We start from the raw sequence: 26,067 nt of genomic DNA on the forward strand, positions 1-26,067 counted from the left end.
ACAAAACCCCAGTGCTCTGTCATTGAAAGGAGACAGTCTGGCTTGGAACTCCTAGGAGAAACCATGAGCCCAATTCAGGGGATTGTACACAACAGCCCTTGAGGTTTTACTCATTAATTTTGTTCACAGAGAATTATGGGCTTCAGGTGCACAATTTCCTAAATATGTAATCATGGTATGTGCTGGGATAATAGATAGAAATATTAAATCTCCTTTTAACTGTCCTGCCATAACCTCATAATTCCGTAAAATGTTTTCTGTCTCGTGTTTTATCATTTCACAAAGTCGCTTCCGTTTCCTTTTGTAACGTGAGATCAGTATAAAATATATTTGGCATGTTTGAATTAATTTAAATGTTTAAAGATTAATATCAAGATCATGTGACTGCATTACTTTCTTGGATATACCTAATGCCTTTTTAACCTGTCTGATATGTGAGCTTTAACCAATACAACTCCTTATATCCTCCCAGATATTATGTTGTGGAGCAGAAATCTTTAGATGTTCTGTTTCTGAATAAGACTTATTGAGTGAATGACTTATTGAGCTGTTTTGTCAGCTGGTCATCACTCCCACCAATCATCTCTCTCCTCAAGCCTCATCAACCTGTTCCACCAAAGTTCAACATTTCTGCAGAATTCTATTGCCTCACATTTTCATACCCTCTGTCATTTAATATTTTCTCCTTCCACTCTATTACAGAACTTCATGTTTGCTTCTCTTCCCCTCCTTTCTGCTAAAACCAGCTAACTCTAATCACTCCTGTTTCTAAAGATCATTGACCAAAAGGATTAACTCTGCTTCTTCCCCCACCAGTATTGCTTGACTTGTTGAATATCTCCTGCAAATTTTGCTTTTCTTTTTTGATTTCTAGTGCCTACAAGTATTCATTTTGTAAAAATGAAGCATTCTTATAATGACATAGTTCTGCGAAAAAGAATCTAGTGCTTTCCTGGCATATATGACAAAAGAACTCTTCTTGGGCTTCCAACCAGTTACGGGTATTGATTTTAACCAATATTTCAATGATTAGCTCTGACATCTTCATCAGGGATGATGCCTGGGTGTGTCTAGTCCAGTAGTACTTATACCCTCATCATCCATCCCTCCTGACTGGCTAGTCCTCTTCCAATCAAGACTAGCCCAGGAAGAGTTTATTTAACATTGCTCTATGTTTATTTATGAAGGACAATAACATCACAGCCAAATAATAGGGTGAGCTATTATGTCTTACAACTTAGCTATAAGCTGCAATCCACTCATCAATGTCTGGGGCATTGTTGATCCTGCAGGAGCTTAGTATTACTTAGGACTAGGAGCTATTTATGCAAAATTTCAAATAAATGTTTAAGTTTAAAGTACTGTGTCTGACAAACCATAAATGTATGATGTGAGAATACTGAGTATGATATGAAACAGTTCCTAAACAGACAGGTGTCTGGATATGGAACAAGAATCGTTTTAATTTTCAAGCATCTTGCAGACCGCATATAAGGAGTTGTCAACAAATCCTTGAACTTGGACACATAATGGGTATTATTGAATCAGGCCCAGTGAATTAGGATTCAATCCAAATCTAAACTGCTAATTTTACTTTATTCTGGCTAGAAATTTAGTTATCAATAATTGTTGCAGTGGAAGTTAAATTGTTGTTAATTATAAAAATAAATAAAATACCAACAATTCAGATTATGATCATAACTGACAGAGATAATTACTTGATGTTGCTGCTTGGCAATCAACTGACAAATTATAATTTATCTTTGGGTTGGTGTAGCAAGTTTATGATTATGTTAGAACAAATTTTCCAGCACGTCGTATGAATCATGTTTGGAAATTGGTTTTTATTGCAATGGAAATGCTGTGAATGAACAATTTCTATTTCTTTATTGGACTTGAAAAATGGTAATGGACGTCATTTCCTGATATAAATTTGCTTTTGAGTGATATTTCCAGGAATGTGCCAAATGCCTACACAGTAACTCCATGGGAGATTGTTTTAAATCTTCCAGGCAACTTTTTATACCTCATTAGAAACATACCATCACTTACTCACTAATATGATTCCTGTGCCAGATTGTAGGTTCATTAAGCATGCATAACGAAACAAACCTGAGGAGAATGTACCACCTAAATTAGGGAAGTTAAAGAAGTGTCTCTTTATTGGCTGAATGATGAAATGGTATATGCTTTAATGCTGAAAATAATATTTATCAAAAATAATCAATCAAAGACAAAATCCAGTTCTAGAATTTATATGCATTTCAGCTTCAAAATTAAATGATTATAAAATCAGAATCATAAGATGTAAGAGCTGAATTAGGCCATTCAGCCCATTGATTCTGATCCCCAATTCAATTGTGGATGATTTTATTCAACCCTGTTTTAATCAGGTTGCTGGGATTTGAGGGAGTGTCAAGTTTATGTTATGGTTCAGTTTTTCCCCTGAGATCTGTGTAATACAAAGGTCTGGATTGATTCTTTGTAGTCAGTCCATTGAAAAAGACACTATCTTTAATGAAAAGTGGTTTGGAAACTTTTTTATCCCCCAGGGGAGATCCAGCAGGATAGTGTATCTTTCATGCATTGTAAATATGAAGCAAAGTATGATTTTAATCTGCTCTCATGCTCATCTTGTACATCAGAATCCAGCTCCATTTTCCTACCACCAGCATGAGGTTTAATTGTTTTCCCATACTGAAGTTTTTGTGGATGTCAAGACTGAAAATTCTCTATTCATTTGTGGCCAAGACGCTTGTGTGTCTCTCTGATGAAAGGTCATTGACCCAAATGGTTAAATCTGTTTCTCACCAACATTTCTATTCACTTTTGGATATTTTGATCTTGTCTATGTGCTTTCAGTTCTTTTCGTCAATGTTACTGTTCCTAGTGATGGGCAGTCTTAGTGATTTATCTGACTGGCAGATGAGCTGCAATTCACACATCCCGGATAATCACAAAGTATTTACCAGATCCGGAATATTATCTATTCACCTCTGCCCTCAGTCCAGGACAGTGGTGCAGCTGGCTACCTATGCAACCTTTGACCAAACACTCCAATGATTTGGGTTCAATCCTGACCTCCAGCTCTGTCTGTAGGGAAAGCTCCCTCTGATTGTGGTCCCTTTGGGTGCTCTCGTGTCCTTGCACATCACAAGGATGTGTTATTTGGTAAATTGGCCACTCTAACGTGCATAGGTGTATGGCAGAATTGGAGAGGTGGGTGTGGGAGAGTGGAATCAATGGTAATGTGGTGAGAATCAACTGGGGTTAGTTAAATAGATACATGATGATTGTTGCAGACTTGGTGGGCTGAACGGCCTGTTTTAAAGCTACGGTACCATGAATAAGTTAAAAGGGAACTTTTAAAAGTGGTCCTTTTAAGAACCAGAATAAAAAGCTATGATTAATATAGGCATTGAACTACATATTAACACACACAGTATGTGAGGCTGTTTTGCAAATTACTGGTACGTTTGCCTGACTATTGCCTGAACTAACTGCAGAACTGGCTGCGGAAGCCAGTTGCTATTATATTTATGTGCAATTTCCAATGATATTGATTCCTAATTTTCTCTCTGTTTTTTTATAATCTCATTCTACTTATATGCATTTTTCACTAATAATACAACACAGGTTGACCACCAAGGATAGAGGAAGGAGTCACGAGGGACTGGGTCACCAGGATCAGGTGACTGTGCAAGTCTGGAATTTGGGATCTGAAGGTCAAACCTATGATTGGTGCCCTGGGATGAAGTCCAAAGTTGTTAGGCCTGGTGGCTGTGAGTCCAAGAATCAGGGGACAAAGACTGGAGGCCGACGGCCTACCTGGGCAGGGGTGGATGGGAAAAGGGCACACCGTGTTGTTGTTTTCTTGCTTTGTTATGTTTTTTGCTGTTGTTGCTTGTTCTTTGCAACATTGTGGGCATGCTATGTTGGCACCGGAATGTGTAGTGCCACCTGTGGGTTTGGTCCCAACGCATCCTTGGGTGTGCTGGTTGTTAGTGCAAATGGAGTACTTCACAGTATGTTTCAATGTACACATGATTAATAAACCGGAATCTGAACACCGAGTTGTAGCAATGACAATATTTTTCTTCATGTCAGGAAGCAGGCTCCTCAAGAAGGGTAGAGAAAGAATGAACAAGAGATGCAGGAAATCCGAGCAACACACACAAAATGCTGGAGGAACTCAACGGGCCAGGAAGTGTCTGTGGAAAAGAGTACGCTTGACATTTCAAGAAGAGTCCTGTCCAGTCCTGCTGAACGGTCTCAGCCCAAAACATTGACCGATGCTGCCTGGCCTGCTGAGTTCCTCTGGCATTTTTTTGTGTGTTATTTAGAGCAAGACCAAAACTGAAATGGCTGCAAGGTCAGGTGATGTAAAGACAGCCAAATTCACATAGGCTAATATAATCCAATTATCAATGCAGGTTTTGCCAAGGGGTGAATGTGTAAATGTCACTCATTACAGGCTGCAGACGGCTTAGGAGTGAAAAGGACACAAATTCTGGATCATTAACACAAAACTGGTGAGGAAGTGGTGAAAGGTGAAAGTGTGATGCAGGAAGGAAGAAGGCATTTATTGTCTGTATGTCAATTATTACTCAGATTGATTTGAAACAAGCATGAATAGACCAGCTGCAGTAGTCAGTAAGAAGTAAGAGACCAGAACTGGTAGGTGGTAAGAGAAAGGGAAAATGGCTGCCATACCAGAAAATAGTGAGCATTTCTCATTTCTGAGGTTAAAAGTAGAGGGAAAGGCATTTATGATTTAGAACTAGAAATTATTTCAAGTACAGAAAAGTATGCTAAAATGATGTGCTTAGTGGATACAAGCCAATTTTTCTTTGGGTTGAAAAGGAGTAATTTTTACACAGGTGTGACATATCAGGAGTGAGTGAAGTCTTTAGCCAGCAGAATTTCAGGGGTTATGCAGAAATCACATATCCTGTGCAGCCTCCTACCATGACAGAAACTTTTAAAGCAATAGTTCTCAACATTCTTTGATATCTGGTTGAACTTTGTGGTGATGAAGGCAGACACATGAAGCAAAGCACTGAGAGGCCACTTTTCCAACATTGCACACAAATCAAATAGGATGCCTTAATTGCATTTAGCCAATCAACATTCTAGATTCTCTGTAGCAAATGGCTCAACTAAGGCCATCCCTTCTTCCTTCTGTTTCCAATGCCTAGTTTGTATGCATGCGGCACTGTTAAGGCTATTATGTCACGTGGGCATTGAACACTGATTAAGGTCGTATGCTGCCAGCCAGTTTGTCTGATGAGTGTATCATGCAAATGTATGTGCACAATTCTATTTCTACCATATTCATTTGTATCACTGATCATGCTCTATAGTATTAAATGAGTCTTGAACAGCTTTTACTGCAAGGCTGTACCCACTTGTCACATTGTGCTGATCAAAAAGTGTTGCTTTGTGCACACAATCAATGAGGAGCTTATGTCCCCTGTATTCTTACAACACATTAAACACTTCCCTTTGTTCATCATTTCATTTTTAGAATTTATGCTACCATGAGTGACCATCTCAAAAGATTCCATGATGACCCATTGTTTGCCAATCAATGCCAACTTTCTTTGATTAACTCTGACGTCCTGGTGTTCACCAACTAATGATAGATTTTAACCCAATGTCTCCTTTTTTCCTTCTCCCATAAATGTGTGCAGTTGTTCCCTGTTCCTATTTTGACCCCGCAGATGTTACTAATAGAATTTACAGTGCTTCACTCCATTCACATTTCCTATGTATAATTAGACTCCTTCTCTTTGAGATTTTGAGTTTTCACTAATACTTTCTTGCAGTCCATTGATTTTTATAACCACTGGTCTGTTTTTCTGATCCTGCATGTTCTAAAGCTCTATTCCACAATCTGTGAGTTTTGATGGGGTCAGTTTCATTTCTTATGATTTATTTCCTTGCCCCTACTCCTTTCTATGACCATAATACAGACCCAACTTACAAAGCAAACAGCATTATGAATGACCCCAGGCACCCCTCATATAAACTCTTCTCCCTCCTGCCGTCTGGGAAAAGGCACCGAAGCATTCGGGCTCTCATGACCAGACTATATAAAGTTTCTTCCCCCAAGCTATCAGACTCCTCAATACCCAGAGCCTGGACTGACGCCAACTTACTGCTGTCTACTGTGCCTATTGTCTTGTTTATTATTTATCGTAATGCCTGCACTGTTTTGTGCACTTTATGCAGTCCTGGGTAGGTCTGTAGTCTAGTGTAGGTTTATTCTGAGTTGTCTTCATGTAATTCAGTGTAGTTTTTGTGCTGTTTCATGTAGCAACATGGTCCTGAAAAACATCTCATTTTTACTGTGTACTGTACCAGCAGTTACGGTCGAAATGAAAATAAAAAGCAACTTGACTTGACTTGAACTCATTAGTAGCTGCACTTACTAGATCTTTGACAATGAGAACAAGAGACCACCACCACTTTCCTTCCTGCTTTGCAGAGGAATGATTTCTTTCTTCCTTAGACTCTTGTCTCCCTCACCCAATCTATCTATTACACACACACACACACACACACACACACACACACACACACACACACACACACACACACACATATATTTTTTAAATCATCTGCTTTTGACTTCATTGCCGGGTTGTGGTTGATGTGGCCTATCCTTGGTAGTGTGTTCTGTGCGCCATCAAACTTGAGGGGAATATAAAGGAACTGAGCCTTGCAGACAGCTGAGGAGCTGAGGAGAGGAGGCCGGGTACAGTTTGCCACAAATTAAACTAAAAGCTGCTGATCTGATGGAACCAGGAACCACACTGTCCCCTTCCCTCTAAAGCTTTGTTATGCAAACCATGGAGGTGAAGCGTGTATCATCAGCCTCATTGATTTTGCTAATTAACTTCAAGATTGTTTCAAGTCATTTCCAGCACACATGTAAAGGAGAACAAAATTATTGTTACTCCAGATCTGACGCAGCATATAAAACCACACTCAGTTAAAGAACACAATAACTGTGAGTACTTAAAACAACTTATATACATAGATTGATAACATGTACATAAAGTGATGCCAGGTACAGAAGTCCCTTTCATAAGGTGACTGACATGAAATGATAAGGTATTGCTAGTGGGTCAGTGGGTGGAAGTGTTGATCAGCCTTACTATTTGGGGAAAGAAACTGCTTTTGAGTCTGGTGGTCCTGCTGTGGATGCTATGTAGGACAAACAGTTCATGAGCATAGTCGGTGGGATCCTTCCTGATACTGATGGCCTTTAAGAACTTAATTTCTTAGCAATTGTATTTTGTTTTGTGTTTATTATACTCTGCTTGCACCATGTATTATCTTGTCGATGACTCCGTTTTATTTTAAAAAAAATTTGGCCATGATTCAAAGATTAAAGAAGAGGGGGAGAATTTTAAAGGAACAGAGTTATGATCTTAATTTTGACAAAGTGTCAAAATTTTGATAAGTGCCAGCAATTAGTATTTGTTGATAAAGTAATCAGGAAGATGAAGTAATGTTTCTTATTCAGAGAGTTACTATTATTTGCACTATATATAAGGAAAACAAAATCTGATGTAATTGTATCTTGGATATATAATTGTAATAGTGCAATTTATTGTCTATGGGGAAAGAACCGGAAAGTGGGACTGACAGGGAAATTTGATTTTGTCACAGATTTAATAGGCCAGATGGTCTCCTTCTGTGCTGAATTGTTACAATTGTAGGTTCATCTGAACTAGTTTCTAGAGAGGAACCACTCATTTACTCACTTCGACACAAGGCTTCAGGTAAAACACAACTTTTATTTGCGGCTGGTAGTCTTCAACTGAACTGCAAGGGTGGTAAAAACAGGGTTACAAGATACAGCCACCTGAAAGCCAAATGACAAAGACTCGTAAGGTAGCTCTTTCCTTGATAGCTAACAGACATACCCCACATTAAGGGTGACGATTCTATGTTTGCTCATCAATCTCCGAAACTGATAGAGGCCAATAATGGGAAACTCCTTTTGCCTACATGTACCCCTGTCCTACAGACATAAATGTCAAACTTGCTTTGTAGTATAATTGGGAGCAGATAGGTATTGAGAATTGGAGAATTGGAGCAGTCTCCAGTGAAAATTATTCCAGGATGAAAATATAATATTGCCATGGTAAGTGATTCATCATAAAAACACAAAGATAATTTCTATTTTGACTTATTTTATTTTTATTGAGATACAGCACGGAATAGACCCTTCTGGCCTTTTGAGTCATGCCGCCCACCAATTCCCTGATTGAATTCTAGCCTAATTCTACAATGACCAATTAACCTACCAACCAGTATGTCTTGGGACCGTGGGTGGAAACCAGAGCACCTGGATGAAACCCACGCAGTCACAAGGAGAAAGTACAAACTACTTTCAGGCTGTGGCAGGAACTGAACCTGGGTCGCCTGTACTGTAAAGCATTGTGCTAACCACTACACTACCACATTGCCCATTATGGGAACTGTTTCAAAGATCCATCGTGATTTTTTGCTAAAAGTATTTTGCGAAAACTGTTAAATTCACATATGTTCTGCAGGACCAAGACAGCAAGTAGAGATGGCAAAATGCCAGCTATTGTGAACCAGCAAACTGCAAATCCAAACAGGACGCCTTCCCAGCATTTACAATTCATCCCGGGAGAATGAAGAACACTGGAGCACAGCAGGAAATTGGAAAGTTTTAAAGAAGGATCTGAAAGAGAAAGAAGAAATAGTGCAGCCATTATAAGGAGAATAGAATTAACATCAGAAGGAAGACTGGAAGCAACTATTTCCAAAATAACAATTGTATAAGGGACAGATTAAGAATCTTTCTGTAAAGTGTGCAAATAAGGATTATGCTGTTTCAGAAGTGAAGTATTCTTAAAGATAATTTCACAGTATCACACATCTTGAAGAACCTCATGAGATTATGACATTTTGAAACATTTAAAATATATACTGAGTGGGCTTACAAGCATGTTCACTCCCACGTAATAACTGAGAAAGTCACAACCATTGAATTAATATGAACTTACTGGATGAATTTCTCAATTTAACAAATTGTGCAATTTTAGCAGGACGATCAATGGAAAGACAGTAACATTATTTTATTTTCACACAAGCTCTATCTTAGTTGAAAAGTAGGATTTTGAAGGGCCAGCCTTCTCACACTGGCAACGCTGATTTGAATAAAATCAGTGAAGCTGTGCATTTCTTTTGATATACAGTACTTCTAATCATAGGCTGGCGCTTACTCTTCTATCTCAAAACTGTTGCAGCCATGTTAAAGTGAGGACAGGGGTAAGAATGAGGCCTGGGAATGAATACTGAATTAATCAAGGCGTGTAAAAGTTACAGCTGCAATAAAGATGTTCCAGATGTGAAAACCTTTCTGAGAGATCATCCAAGTCAAGCAGCTTCATTGATGTTGACATTGCTATTGCAGTTTAAATTCTAAAAGGGGGAAAATGATCCATTGTTTTTTCCCAGCCTAGCCATCCTTCCTGAGGACAGAAGGAGATAATGTGGCCTCCTGTCAGAAGAGTGGAATCTCCCATAGTGTTTATTATTGACTTCTAAAGAATGTGCAAACAAACTTTTCTAAAAAAGAAAGCCATTGCTATTAATGAAAGGCTCTGCAACAGTTCTGTAAAGAGAAGAATAACCTAATAGCTTTCTCCTGATATGGCATGCACTTTCACATGAGAATCTTAAAAGAAATCTTTTATCGTTTAGATTCAAAATCTTGCTACTCTTGTTAATTCATCATATTTTGTTGTTAATTATTTATATTGTTCTGATGGTTTATTCAGTGTTTCTGTAGGCAGCTTGAGTATTTGTTTTAACATATTTTACCAGAGAAAAACCCATCGACTCCACACCCACCTTCTGAGTAATTTTGCAATAAAAATGCAGGGACCTCACAGTAATACAGCCAGATCATCTGGCCTAAACATTTATATTTCCTTAAGCAAGCTTTTGCAGTTTTTCTGAGAAGGAATGAGAAAAGACTGCGAATTTTGAGGACGTACGTGAATCATTAAACTATCTTTTTTCTGCAGTCGAAATGAGTTCACTGAGTTTTGTTTATAAACGACATTCACATTCACATACAAAAGAAAGTAATGAACTCTCTGATCTTTTAATATGATTTATTTATTATTTTCCTGTCAGCTGACTTTCTAGTCAATTCCTGCCAATATAAACCAAATCGCTGCAATCTGCCCATGAAACCAGACGCCCCTCACTGCAGTTTGCTGTTTCACTCTCTGTCTGCCTGACTCCAGTGTCGGTTTTTAATCAGACTGACTCCCCCTCTTTAGTAGAATCCACCAGCCTTGCTTGGCAATGGTCCTTATCGAGTACATGTGCGTGGAGTTGTCACAATGGCAATGAATGTTAAGGATCAGCAGAATGCAAAATCATTATTCATTGCTTTCAACACATTGGTTTAGAAATCTTTCAGAATGCTAATCCATAGCTCCCAATCCAGCTATCCTACGAAATTAATCTCCAAAGGATCTCTTCAACTCAACTCACCATTTGTATGAAGTATTCTGCCAAGATCCTCCTATGGTGAAGCAGTGAGAATCCTTATGTATAATAGTAGTATTCAGAAAAACCTCCTTAATTCCTCATAATATATTTCTTGCAACAATATCTTTCTCATCTGATTTCAAGCTTACTGTTGTACTTTTGTTTAATGAAGTTGCATTAAACTCTGTACATTGCAAAAACCTGAAGAACACAATTGCAGCTTCTAAAAATTCATATAATTTACATTTATGTGCTTCTTGTGAATTATGTTGCGTCACTGTGATGCTTCTGAAAACAAGTTTTTCATTGCACCTGTGCATTTATGTACTTGGGCATTTGAGAATGAATTTGACTTTGACTTAAAGTGTACAGTTTTTTTCAATTTTTGTTTAAATCAGTGAACTGTCAAACAGTTCACTAAAGAACAATCCATTGTCTCCAAACCCAACTATTTTAATGTTAGTACCTTTGTTTCCAGTCTAATTATGCTACTGTCCCCAACCAGTTGATGGAATTAACAATATGACTATTACAGGCAAAACTATTTCTTTATTTAATATAAGTAGATGGACATGAGTATCTTTATAGCACTCTGCTCTGAATTCAATGTTATGAAATGCCTAAATTCTTCAAAAAATTTAAGATGTACAGAAAAGTTTCTCAGCAAAGCAAATAAAAATGTAGACTTATCAAATGTGCAGGTTCCAAAGGACTTTGAACACATAAAGATATCAATGCATACTGTTCACTTCCATGGTATGGCTAACCACTTGAATTTTTATATTCATAAAAATGTGGTTCACTGTTGTTTCAGCTATTTTGATCCCTTTCTCTTACTGAGTTGGATTGTACAAGTTTGTATATGAATAAATTAGTCAAAATTCCTCAGTCCTTTTCCTTGAATAGCGACTATAATTTTAGCATTTGCCACCAAAATCACATTTCTGCCCTTTTTATGTTTTATGAAGACTAGAAAATACTCCCTAAATATCCTTACCCTGTGGTTAGAAATATTTCCCTTCATGTGGGAGAACTTTCACCTTGAAAACTAAATAATTTTGTGCATGATTGACTAAAATCACATCTGGGAGTGTCATGCCTAAAATGGAATGAGATGTATGGGGAAATTTAACAGTCACAGGTATCTGATCTTCTACCATATGTTTGTATATACAGTATTTAAAATCTTTGAAGCTCAGCATTGGAAAATTTTTTCACATAATAGTTTTCTTTAAGCATTTTGGTTGTGAATGATCATAAAAATTGGAAATGCAGATTGAATTGCGGTCATTTACCTAAATGTTGGAAAGCTTGGCATCCCCACACAATAGCAGAAATCTCAAACTTGCTGCCTGAGTTCAACTGGTGATTTCCCTGCCGTTCTCTGGAGCTGCTGTCGCACACTGGCCAGTGATGGAGAGTGTTTAGCTGCACTTTCCCAGATATGTACGCAGTGCAATTTGCCTAATCTTTATGTTTCAACTTTGATGCTGAAACAGTAAAATATTCAATTCAATGCAGTGATTTCTATTTATTTTAATTTATTTGTGTCTGTTAAAGGTTGCATTTGTTTAAGAATGTATTTATGTTTTTAACTCTTTTAATTTTATTTAATTACATTGCTTTAATTGTTCAAGTATTTTTCAGTAGATTTTCAACATTACTGATGCAAAGACAGCTATGACAATCAGCAAAATCTAAGGTCTTTCTATGGGAGTGTACTGGTCCACCTTAGTGAAGACATTATGTTATGTCCACTGTGATGAAGTGCTATGAGAGGTTGGTCATGAAGCATATTGACTCCTGCCTGAGAAGTGTCCTGGATCTGCTCCAATTCACCCACCGTCACAAGAGGTTAACAGCAGAAGCCATTTCATTGGCTCTTCACTCAACTCTGGAACACCTGAGCAATGAAAATACATACATCAGATGCTTTTCATTGACTGCAGCTCATTATTCAATACTATCATTCCCTTGAAACCCATCACTAAGTCCCAGGACCTGGGGCTCAGTACCTCCCTTTCCTCACTGGCAGAGCCTAGTCAGTATGAATTGGAAACAACACCTGTATTTGGCCCAGCGTAAAAGTGCAATTACAAAGAAAGCACAGCAATGCCTCCACTTCCTTAGGCATTTGCGAAGATTCGAAATGACATCTAAAACTTTGACAAACTTCTATAGGTGTGTGGTGGAGAGTATCACAGACAGGTATGGAAACACCAGTGCCCTTGAACGTAAAATCCCACAAGGTAGTGGATACTACCCAGTCCATTATGAGTAAAGCCCTCCCCACTTTTGAGCACATCTACACTGAGTGTTGTTACAGGAAAGCAGCAATCCATCATCACAGATCCTCACCACCCAGGTCATGCTCTCTTCTTGATGCTGCAAAGAAGCAATTCGCCTGTCGACACAAGTGATCAACAGATAGCCACAGCTCTACACACTGTCCTTACACCTGGAGAAGAGGGAAGCTCATGTGAGAATGTTGTTCCTGGATTACAGTTCAGCATTCAACACCATAATTCCCTCCAGGCTTAACAAGAAGCTCAGAGACCTTGGCCTTCTCCCTGCCTTGTGTAGCTGGATCCTAGACTTCCTGTTAGATCGCCAGCAGGTGGTATGAGTGGGCTCCCTCACCACTGCCCCTCTGACCCTCAACACAGGAGACCCTCAGAGCTGTGTACTAAGCCCCTTCCTGTCTCTACCCACAGCTTCAACCTGCAAATTAAATTTGCTGATGACACTACACTGATTGGCCTAATCTCAAACAATGATGAGGCAGCCTACAGAGAAGAAGTCATCAGTTTGACTCAGTGGTGTCAAGAAAACAACCTCTCCCTCAATGTTGCAAAAACAAAGGAGCTGGTTGTGGACTACAGGAGGAATGGAGACAGTCTAACGCTTATTGATATCAATGGATTTGGGGTTGAAAGGGTGAACAGTTTTAAGTTCCTCAGCATAAACATCACCGAGGACCTCAGGTGGTCTGTACATACTGGCTGTGTGGCGAAAAAGGCACAACAGCGCCTCTTTCACTCAGACAGCTGAAGAAGTTTGGTGTGTGCTCCCAAATCCTAAGAACTTTCTACAGAGGCACAACTGAGAGCATCCTGACTGGCTGCATCACTGCCTGGTATGGGAACTGTACTTCCCTCAATCGCAGGGCTCTGCAGAGAATGGTGCGGGCAGCCCAGTGCATCTGTAGATGTGAACTTCACACTGTACAGGACATTCACAAGGACAGGTGTGTAAAAAGGGCCTGGAGGATCATTGGAGACCTGAGTCCCCCAACCACAAACTGTTCCAGTTGCCACCATCTGGGAAACGGTACCGCAGCATTAAGGCCAGGACCAACAGGCTCTGCGACAGCTTCTTCCACCAGGCCGTTAGACTGCTTAACTCATGCTGACACAACTGTATTTCTATGTTATACTGTTGCACATACTATATATTATATATATTATATATATTATATATATTATAAATTACTATAAATAGCACATTGCACATTTAGACGGAGACATAATGTAAAGATTTTTACTCCTAATGCATATGAAGGATGTAAATAATAAAGTCAATTCAATTCAAAAAAAGGTGCAGGAACCTCAGGACTCACACCACCAGGTTCAGGATTAGTTATTACCCGTCCACCATCAGGCCCCTTATCCAAATGGGATAACTTCACTCAACTTCACTATTCCCGCCATTGAAATGTTCCCACAACCTATGGACTCACTGACAAGGATGCTTTATCTCATGTTCTTGATATTTATTGCTTATTTATTTTTAATTATTATTTCATTACTTTTGTATTTGCCCACAAAAATGTATCTCAGGGTTGTATATGGTGACATATATGTACTTTGATAATAAATTTACTTGTGCTTAGCCCCAGCCTGAGTCACTTTATACATATAATTGTGTGATAAAGTACAGCTCTAATGTATATTTAAGTTTACTGACAACACAACGTTTGTTACGAATCGGCATACAAGAGAGAGGCTGAAAATCCGGTTGTGTGGTGCCACAACAACCTCTCACTCAAAAGAACTGATTATTGACACCAGGAGGAGGAAGCTGGAGATCCATAAGCTAGTCTTCATTAGCGAACTGGAGGTGGAGAGAGTTAGTAGCTTTAAATTTCTTGGAGCTAACATATCAGAGGATCTGTTCTGGGACCAGCAAGTAAACGTTATCACAAAGAAAACACGACAGCACCCCTATTTTCGAAGAAGTTTGCATAGATTTGGCATTTCATCAAAAACTTTGACAAATCTCTAGTTTCGCACAGCCAACAGTATGCTGACTGGCTACATGATGTCCTGGTATGGAAACACTAATGCTCAGGAATAGGATAAACTACAGAAATGGTGGATACAGACCAGTCCATCACAGGCTCTTCCCACCACTTAGTACGTCTACACAGTGTGCTGGCACAAGAAAGCAGCATCCACCATCAAAGTCCCCCACCATCCAGGCCATGCTCTCTTCTCACTACTATCATTGGGCTGAAGGTACAGAAACCTTAGGTCCCACACCACTAGGATCAGGAACCATCATTACCCTACAACCAGTGTGGGGTCCTGGACCAGTGTGGATAACTTCACTGATCACAACTCTATGACCTACAGACTCACTTTCAAAGGCTCTTTTACATCTCATGTTCTCAGTGTTGTTTTTACTTGCAGTTTTTCTTCATTCTCACATTGGTTCTTTGTTAGTTTTTATGCATTTTTTAGTAGATTCTTTTGTATTTCTTTGCTTTTCCTGTAAATGCCTGAAAAAAATGAATCTCAAGGTAGTATATGGTAAGGTATTTAATAATAAATTTACTTTGAACTTTGACAGGCCCTGTTCTCATGAATGGTCTTGCCTATCAGGTCAGATATTGTTTCCAGTAAGTCAACATGGGGAAATCTACAAAAGGTAAGGTAAGGTTTGGTCCTTGTTTCTGAGACCCTTTCTCCCCACCACAGTCCTTTTATAATGAGGATTGATTATACATTAACAACCATTTTGTTGCACCTAATCTGTAAGGTTGTTTTCAGTCTGTAACCCTAAGTAAGTAGATAAGAAATATTATTACCTATATCTTCACAAAAGATACTTCAATATACTTTACATCCAAAGAAATATTTTTTTCATGGATGGTTAATATTGCAATCTAGATTAAAATATTGACAATGTGAGTATAGGGGGCCATCACAGCTGAGCCAGATCCAGATCTTATCTTCATTAGTGGCACCGTGGCAACTCAGCATGTTCCTGCATGACACAGTAAACAGGAATAGATATACTGGCTGCTTTTTATCATATTATTAAAATTTCTTCCTGGAAACATTCTGAAATCAATCCTGTTATTTTGTTATTCCGACTCCAGACAGTTATCGGAATAGTGTGGGGGCAAATAAAATGTTACTAAAATTGAAATTATAATTTAAAAATGTAATGATTTTTTAAAACTTTCTCAAATGTATCAGTGACCTTGGAATAAAGAAAATGTCCGTAAAACACACCTGAATTTATCTGATGCGGCATAGAGTTGCACATCAGCAACAATAGTCTTCAAAATGTCAAATGGCAATTGTAACAGGATACTTTTACACTGTGGTATGAATTCTAACAACAGATGCGCAACCCTTGAATGATACCCATTTATTTTTAATGCATTTGTGTGTAGCTATTGCACATCGAAGAACCAACAGAAGAAACAATTTGTTCCACATGTTCCTTATTTTTGGTTATGAAATATGAAGGCATATCCCTTGTCATTTGAGGTGCTTTTGATGGTAGGAGTAACATTTCTGTCACTGATCCTTCAGTCTGTGTCTTGAGAGACAACAGGCATATGTGTCTCCAGCTGTAAGTGAGTATGTACATTACTGGGGATGCTGTCAGCAAGGCTCACACTGAAGTTAGAAGGAATGTAAACAAATGTTAACAAGCAATGCTAATCAAACATCAAATGAAGTTTTTACATGAAAAATTCACAAAATCAAAGGCAGTTTCTTCTTCCATAGGGATCTGTCAGATTAACATTGATATACTTATTAACTTACCAAAATTGGTATGATCATTAACTAACTAATAGTTCAGCCAATGCCATCTACCAGAACTTTATCAGCCATCAATCTCATTATTTTGGTTAAAATGTTATAATTTTATCATGATTGAGATGGATTAAGATGATAAAATAGCCCTATTACTCACATTTGAAGACTGGCTTATTGTTTTCCTGCACATAAATTTTTGGGATTGAATGAAAGCACTCATCCCTCAGGCTAGTTTAAAGACATGCTCCCACTCCAATCAGTAGAGCACATCTGTGTAACAGAGCAATTCTTCCCATTACCAATATCATGGAGCAGCTATGAGGTAAGTGAGTTTGAAACTTCAGCTGTTTTTAAAGCAAGAATTGGATGCGTTAATTTTAAAATATTGATTTGTTACGACCTTGCATAATTATATAATTTTGCAATAGAATAAAGAAATATGCCCTGTTTGCCAAGATGTACACAGAAATGACAAAATTCAGAGAGCACAATATCAGTTCATTGTCCTAAATATTCACTCTCTCCACCTCTGGTTCTTCATGACCACAGCATGTGCCATTTAGAGAGCATACTGCAGCAAATTGCCAAAGCTTCTTTGGCAGCACCTCCCAAAACTGGAAGAACACATATGCTGTACCCATTTTGTCTCATTAAATATCCAATTCTTATCTTCCATTCAATCAACTACCTATCAGATGAGAATACATCTGTTATGAATATGGGGTAAGGCAACATAAAAGAGAACTAGACAATCAAAGTAGAAATGAATAGTGAAAATAGCAGTAACACCCAAATACTGAAAGATTCTTTTGACCATTGCCTCATAAAGAATCTGTTTGTGGAGATGGTGAACTGTTTAGATAAATAAGATAATTCTGGAAAGAATTAATCTGATAATTTGGAACATGGTTACACTCAAAAGAAAAAGAATAGACAAATTAGGGAAAAGTGTAATTCTGGAGTGTGGGTCAGTAGTGATGTGAAACTATATGTAATTGTGTGAGGATATGTGACTTTTTCATATATTGTGTGGGGAAAGATGAGTACCCAAGTTCTAAACTGGATGTAGACTCTATATTTGTAGAGGGCTTCTCTAACTCTTTTACCAAGGCAGCCTGATAGAAAATCCAGAAAAACTGGCATATTGTTTATATTGAATACTAAACATTAGTTCTGCTTCAATAGGTACTCTGGTCTTCAACAACCAGCCTTTCCTCACTGTCAAGGAAAGGAAGTGTCACAGACATTTTGGCCCAGTGTATTTAATGTTTCACCACAACTGATTTAGGAGGTGGATGAGTACTGAATGACACGATTATTCTATAATTTGATTTAAAATGATGTATTTGAAGGTCAGACATATCTAACTGTATAATAAATCAAAAATAAAGAACAGAAAATGATCAACATATTACAAGCACACAGTATAACAAGCAGTATGTGTGTGTAGAGAAGCAGTTAAGCTTTCATGTTGAAGACTCTTCAAAATCGTTCTGATGAAAGGTCTTCAAACTGAAATATTAACATGGCTTTAAAACATTTAATGCTAAAGTCAAAGTTTTAAAGTAGAGTATATTGTTTAAAGATGCCTTACAGAACAACTTTAACAGAAAGAAGGGTGAGAAAAAGGATGGCTCATTGTAAGGTCTGTAAGTAAGTATTTGATCATCTTTCCTGGAGTCTTCGTGTTTATAACATTCTAATGCTTGGTGGGTCTGGCAACTACAGTGGCATTCAATTGCATTTAATGCCTGGACACCTCTCTGGATTTTCATCCACACCTGCATTGACTGCGACAATACAGTCTATTCAGGCAGAGTCAGAATTATTATACTGTTGAACCTGGTTTGGCAAACTTCCAGGGAATTTGATCTGGTACTGGGAAATTACTTCAATTAGGCACCTTTACCAAAGATTCAGAAGAGGCCTTCACTGGGCACCCCTACAGCCCACGCTGTGTGCCATGGTGGTGTAACAAATAATGCTGCTGGCTCACAGTTTTAAAACCCTGGTTCAGTTCTGCCCTCTGGAGCTGTCTCTGTGAAGTTCGCATGCTTCACTGTGACCTCTACAGCCACATGAAGACTTGCCATTGTATTGAGGAGAACATTGTATTTGCTTCAAGTGATCACACATCTGCTACCAAGAGGGAATAGGATGCAGGAAAATAACTGGGTGAATAGGATTGATGGTATCACTGGCATAAACTTGACTCCTCTATATTATAATAAAATATACAGTTAGTTATACAAGAAAGAACAAAAACACTGCTCCTTCAATTCTGGGAGTTGCACTTTGCTGACCATGGTTGTCTGTGGGAAGGAACTGGCTGATAAACACCCCACCCCAGATTTCAGAGACAGAATTATTTGCATAGTTGCCCTTGGGTGAGGAGTAGGCCAACAGAGCCCATTTTGATATTTGGGGGAACAGCTCCCAACTTTTGCACATGAGAGTTGATGCAAGCTGAAAGGAATATACTTTCCACGGGGAGCTCTGAGCTCGCAGAGAAAAGGCAGGTAAGGCACTCAGGACTGAAGACCCGAACCTAAGACACATGTTATCTATTTAGTAAAACAAGGAATTGCTGACATGTTTTTCTTTGCAGTTGGTCATGCTTCACAAATCTTCTGGAATTCTGTGAAGCAGCATTAAACGTTAAAAGGCATCTAAGATTTGCACTATTACTTTGACTTTAAGAAATGTTTGATGACTGAGGTATTCAAGTAAGATAGCTTCACATGAATTGATGACAGATTAATTGGTTTTGCAAGAGAAAGCAGAAAATGAAAACAAAATGCATATTGGGTCAATAGGATTCTTTAAGTGCCAACTATGAATTTAAACCTACCCTGGCTGACTGCATCACTGAATATGTTCATAGGGCAGGAGAAGGGACCCCAGCACAGAAATGCAGTGTCTTTAGGAGTTGCTGTAAAAATAGGAGCAGTAAGGGAAAATTAAAAAGGACAATTTTTAAAGAGATTTTAAGGGCTCTGTCTATACTTTTCACTGACTTGATAATGCAGTCAATATAATCAAAGACACTGCACACCCGACATCTCACTTCTGCCTCTTCCCATTGGCAGAAGATACGAAAGCCTGGAAGTACATTCCAGCAGGCTCAAGGACAGCTTCTATCCCTCAGCTACAAGACAATTGAATAGTCTCTTAGCATAACAAAATGGATTTTGACATAACAATCTATTTTGTTATATAGACTGTTGTTTCCCTGCATTCTGCCTTCTTTGTAATTGTACCACTTACATTCTGCACTTCTGTATGAAAACTTTGGTTTCAAACCTCCACTGCTTTGCGGCCATACCCACTCAAGGGAAAGGCTTCCGGAGTTAACCCTGAGGACAAATCTGGAGCTGGAGTCCCTAAGGCCGTCCGATGTTGTCTTCAACCTAGTTCTGGCAACTCCTGCGATATCATTGGTGCCGAGCTGTATCGGCCCTTACCCTTCCCTTGGACAACATTGGTGGCTTGGAGAGGGGACACTGGCTGCATGGGCAACTGCCAGTCTTCCGTACAACCCTGCCCAGGCCTACACCCTGGAAATCTTCCGGGCACAGATCCATGGTCTCGCGAGACTAATGGATGCCACCACCATTCTGTATTCTGTGATTGTTTTTGCTGATGCAATGAAATGATATGTATGAATGGCATGAAAATCAAAGGTTTTCACTGCATCTCAGTATTTGACAATAAGAAACCAATTTAGCCTGCTTGCCCTGACCCGTCAGGGCACTGAGTACAGGAATTGGAATAAAAGCAAGTAAGTTCAGAATAATGATTCTAACTTTGTGTTTGTTTAAAGTGAGGCAGGCACATATCATCTGGTGGTGTGATGATGTATGCAATTCACGTACTCTTACATATAACCTGCAATGCATTGTGTAAACACCAAAGAATGCTTAATCAAACAACATATTTACAATATTACTCAAATATTAAATACAGAGCACTCTTCTCTGCTTAGCTATAAACTTTGTCTCAATATAGAATTCATCCCAACTTATAAATACACATACACACATAGATACAATATACTATATAATACAACTCATACAAATGCTGGAGGAACTCAGCTGGTCAGGCAGCATCTATGGAAATGAATAAACAATTGACCTTTCAGGCTGAGACCCTTCTTCAGAACTGAAATGGAAGGGGGAAGGTGCCAGGACGAAAAGGTGGGGAGAGGGGAAGTAAGCGAGCTAGAAGGTGATAGATGAAGCCAAGTGGATAGGAAAAGCAAAGGGCTGAAGAAGAAGGGATCTGATAGGAGAGGAGAGTGGACCATAGGAGAAAAGAAAGAAGGAGCAGAACCATGGGGAAGTGATAAGCAGGTGAGATGACGAAAAAGACCAGAGCGAGGAATAGAAGAGCAGAGGGTGAAGGAAAAAAAATTACTGGAAGAAGGAATTGATATTCATGCCACCAGGCTGGAGGCGACCCTGATGGAATATAATTTTTGCTTCTCCGCCCTGAGGGTGGCCTCATTTTGGTACAAGAGGAGGCCAAGGACGGACATGTCAGAACGGGAATGGGATTCGGAATTAACATGCTTGGCCGCAGGACGTTCTGCTTATGGCAGAAGAAGCAGAGGTGCTCAATGAAGCAGCCCCCCAAATTACAAAGCATCTCAGATAAGGATATGTTTAGTGGGAGGATCCCTTTGGAGATGGTGGATGTTGCGGAGGGTGAAGTGTTGGATGAAGAGGCTTGTGGGGTGATGAGTAAGGACAGGAGAAACTCTATCACTGTTAAGGCGGTGGGAAGAAGTGGTGAGTTCAGATATTTGTGAAATGGAGTATTCTCTTATCAATCCTATTGATCCTTTTATGATCTGATCTCTCCTCTTGCTTTCCTCATTCATAACATCATTTGACGAATCCTGTTTTCATATCTCCATTGACTTCTCTCTCTTTGGCTTTCCATTTATCCAGCTTCACTTTGGTCCATGCATCTACAGTTTTTTGTCTCCAACTTGAAGTACATGCAATAACCTTAATGCATGTTGACTCCACCTTTCCTAATTCAATTGCAGTTGACTCCATCACGTTGGATGTGACATGCAAATAATGGATGGCTCTTCAATCAAGCTGTAGTTGTCTTGGACACTCCAGACCTCACAATGCTGGCCCTCCTGTTTTTTTATCACATTTCTAAAGTGGCTTGTTGGTTGCTGTATTTCACTGCTAGAAATATCATTCCCACAGGAGATAACTTTTCTCCAATATAAGTTCTTAGTTGGCTATCTGCAGGCTTCAGTTTGGTATCTTTGAAATGCCATTCAAACTCATTTGGTGGAATGACTGAAACAGCCAAGCCAGCATCCGATTCCAGTTTAATTAATTTGCCATTCACTTCTGGTGAAAGCCATATTACTTGTCTATTGTTAGTTTTCGCATTGACAATCTTAAGGCAACGCAGTCCTGTGTCACTCTCATTATAATCAGATTTTTCATCAACAGCATGTAGATTGGTGCTCTTTTTGAAAACTGCAACTTGACTTTTTACCCATTTTCTTCCCTGTGCAGTCCATTCATTCTTGTCTGCCTGGCATGTTCTTTGTATGGATCCTACTTTGTTGCATTTTCTGCAAGTTTTGCCTTTAATCCTGCATTGGTCTGATGAATGTGAGCCCTTGCCACAATGCTAACACAACTTGTTTGGCCAAGCAGGCCTCCGGCTAGACGCTGCAATTTTGTTCATGCTCCCATCTGACTGCAACTGAATTACATATCTGTCTGCGGTTTCCATTGATACAGCTATTTCAACTGTTCTTTCAATTTGTTGTTCAGTTAGGACCCATTTTTAAATGCTTTCTTGTAAGATTCCATGAACTAAAGAATCTCCCAGTGCATCATTGAGCTCATCACTGAACTGACAATGCTCAGATGATCTTTTCAATGCAACCACACAGACTGAAATGGACTCCCCTTCCCTTTGATTCTGCTTATGAAACCTAAAGTGTTCTGCAATCCACAATGGCTTTGGTTCTTGATGTCCCTGCATTAATTTCATGATATCAGCAAAGCTTGTTTTGGCTGGTTTGGTTGGAGCTATCAAACTTCTGAGCAAACAGCATTTGTTTCCATACAAAGCAATCAACAAAACTTGTATTACTTTCTCACCAGCTATTCTATTTGCTTTACAATGTTCTGCTCATTTTTATGATTATTATCACACAGTACTCATTGTTTATGAATGTGAATTCTTCTCAGGTTTCTGTTTTAAAAAAAATTGTTTGTTTCCCTTTCCTCCTTCCAAAGAGACACAACAGGATTTTTAAAAAACTCATCTATCTTACTGCACTTTGGTAGTCATCTTGGGTTCATTTTAAAAATATCCCATCAGCACTGTTATGTCTTGTAACTCCAAAACAAAAAAAAACTATTCAAAATAAAAATCCAGAATCTGGAATAAACTATCTAATTTTGTGTTTACTTTAAATGAGTTGTGCATGTATTATGCAGTGGTGTGATGTACTCTTGTAATCAATGCATTTCATATACTCTCACATATAATGTGCAATGCATTGTGTAAACAGCATAGGATACTTAATCAAACAATATATTTTCAATATTACTCAAATATTACTGAATTACTGAAAACTAGGGGACATTGCTTCAAGATTCAGGGGAGAAGATTTAGGATGGAGATGAGGAGAAACTGTTTTTCCCAGAGAGTGGTGAATCTGTGGAATTCTCTGCCCAGGGAAGTAGTTAAGGCTTCTTCACTAAATATATTTAAGATACAGTTAGATAGTTTTTTTTTTACATAGTAGGGGAATTAAAGGTTATGGGGAAAAGGCAGGTAGATGAACCACAGAACATTACAGCACAGTACAGGCCCTTCAGCCCTCCATGTTGTGCCAACCCATATAATTCTTTTAAAAAAATACTAATCCCACACTACCCCATAACCCTCTATTTTTCTTTCATCCATGTGTCTGTCCTAGAGGCCCTTAAATACCCCTAATATTTTAGCCTCCACCACCATCCCTGGCAAGTCATTCCAGGCACTCACAACCCTCTGTGTAAAAAACTTACCCCTGATGTCTCCCCTAAACTTCCCTCCCTTAATTTTGTACATATGCCCTCTGGTGTTTGCTATTGGTGCCCTGGGAAACAGGTACTGACTATCCACCCTATCTATGCCTCTCATAATCTTGTAGACCTCTATCAAGTCCCCTCTCAATCTTCTACGCTCCAAAGAGAAAAGTCCCAGCTCTGCTAACCTTGCTTCATATGACTTGTTCTTCAAACCAGGCAACATCCTGGTAAATCTCCTCTGCACCCTCCCCATAGCTTCCACATCCTTCCTATAATGAGGTGACCAGAATCGAATACAATACTCTAAGTGCAGTCTCACCAGAGATTTGTAGAGTTGCAACGTGACCTCTCTACTCTTGAACTCAATCCCCCGTTAATGAAGCCTAGCATCCCACAGGCCTTCTTAACTATGCTATCAACTTGCGCAGCGACCTTGAGGGATGTATGGATTTGAACCCCAAGGTCCCTTTGTTCATCCACACTCTTAAGTAACTGACTATTAATCCTGTACTCAGTCTTCTGGTTTGTCCTTCCAAAGTGCATCACCTCACACTTGTCCGGATTGAACTCCATCTGTCATTTTTCTGCCCAACTCTGCAATCTGTCTATATCCTCTTGTAACCTTCAACAACCTACAGCTCCATCCACAACTCCTCCAATCTTCGTGTCTTCCGCAAACTCACTCATCCTTCCACCTCTATATCCAGGTCATTTATAAAAATCATAAATAGCAGGGGTCCCAGGAGAGATCCCTGCAGCACACCACTAGTCACCGACCTCCAGGCAGAATACTTTCCTTCCCCAACTACCCTCTGCTTTCTTCCTTTAAGCCAATTTTTTTATCCAAACAGCCAAGGTTCCACTTACCCCATGCCTCATGACTTTCTGGATGAGTCTCTCATGAGGGACTTTGTCAAATGCCTTGCTAAAGTCAATGTAGACCACATTCACTGCTCTACCCTCATCAATTTCTTTTGTTACCTCTTCAAAAAACTCAATCAGGCTCATGAGGCATGTTCTTCCCTTCACAAAGCCATGTTGACTATCCATGAGGAGACTGTACTTCTCCAAATGCTCGTAGATCCTATCCTTAAGAATCCTTTCCAGTAGTTTGCAGACCACCAACGTAAGACTCACTGGTCTATAGTTCCCAGGTTTCTCCCTATTACCTTTTTTAAACAAAGGAACTACATTTGCCATTCTCCAGTCCTCCGGCACTTCCCCTGCAGCCAAAGAGGATTCCAAGATCATAGCTAATGCTCCAGCGATCTCTTCTCTTAATTCCCACAACAACCTGGAGTGTATCATATCTGGCCCTGGGGATTTATTCATCTTAATGTTTTTAAGAAGATCCAGCACTTCTTCTTCTGTAATCTCCACATTGTCCAGCACACAGGCCTGCTCTATTTTGACCTCACCCTGATCAAGCTCCTTTTCACTTGTGAATAGAAGCGAAATATTCATTTAGGACCTCTCCAACCTCCTCCGCCTCCAGGCACATGTTGCCCTCTTTATCCTTTAGCAGTCCCACCTTCGTTCTCATCATCCTCCTGTTCCTCACATATGCATAGAATGCCTTGGGGTTCTCCTTAATCCTACATGCTAAGGCCTTCTCATGCCCCCTTCGAGCTCTCCTAAGTCCTTTCGTTAGATCCTTCCTGGCTACCCTATATTTCTCATGAGCCCCTCCTACTTCCTGCTTCTTATATATAACATATGCTTCCTTTTCCTCTTGATGAGTTGCCTCACATGTTTTGTCAGCCATGATTCCCTTTTCCTACCATATTTTCCTTGCCTCAGTGGGACAAACTTATCCTGAAACCAGCTCAAGTGGTCCCTAAACTTCTCCCACATTACTTCTGAGCTTTTCCCTTTGAACATCTGTTTCTAATTTACTGTCACTAGTTCCTGTCTCATCCCTTCAAAGTTAGCCCTCCCCCAGTGAAGCACTTTACCATTTTGTCTGATTTTATCCCTTTCCATAGCTATGCTGAAGCTAAAGCAGTTGTGGTCACTCTCACCAAAACGCTCCCCCACCAAGAGGTCTGTCGCCTGACCAGGTTCATTACCCAGATCTAGATCCAGTAAAGCCTCTGCTCTTGTGGGCCGGTCCACATACTGTGTCAGGAATCCTTCTTGAACACACCTGACAAATTCAGCCCCATCTATCCACCTTGCACTCAAGAGGTGCCAGTCAATATGAGGGAAGTTGAAATCAACCATAACTACTACCCTGTATTTCCTGCACCATTCTAAAATCTGCATACTTATCTGCTCCTTGGTGTCCCGAGGGCTATTTGGGGGCCTATAGACTACTCCCAGCATAGTGATTGATCCCTTCCTATTTCTGACTTCCACCCAGACCAACTCCGTGGACACTCCCTCTGCAGCATTGT

The 26,067-nt window shown here is 39.4% G+C and overlaps 1 protein-coding gene across 2 annotated transcripts in view; it reads right to left on the bottom strand.

Annotated features, from left to right (window-relative positions):
* The window catches only part of dlc1 (DLC1 Rho GTPase activating protein), a 447,394-nt gene that overhangs the window by 177,909 nt on the left and 243,418 nt on the right, over window positions 1–26,067 (bottom strand). The window contains exon 6 of one of the 2 annotated variants that reach the window (XM_059989260.1): window positions 12,395–12,454. The exons of the other annotated variant lie outside the window; for it this stretch is intronic. Coding sequence (XP_059845243.1) covers window positions 12,395–12,454 — 60 coding nt within the window. The remainder of the gene's footprint in view (window positions 1–12,394; window positions 12,455–26,067) is intronic. 2 annotated transcript variants of the gene reach the window in all.

Source organism: Hypanus sabinus, chromosome 14 (assembly GCF_030144855.1).
Source record: "Hypanus sabinus isolate sHypSab1 chromosome 14, sHypSab1.hap1, whole genome shotgun sequence".
NCBI lineage: Eukaryota > Metazoa > Chordata > Chondrichthyes > Myliobatiformes > Dasyatidae > Hypanus > Hypanus sabinus.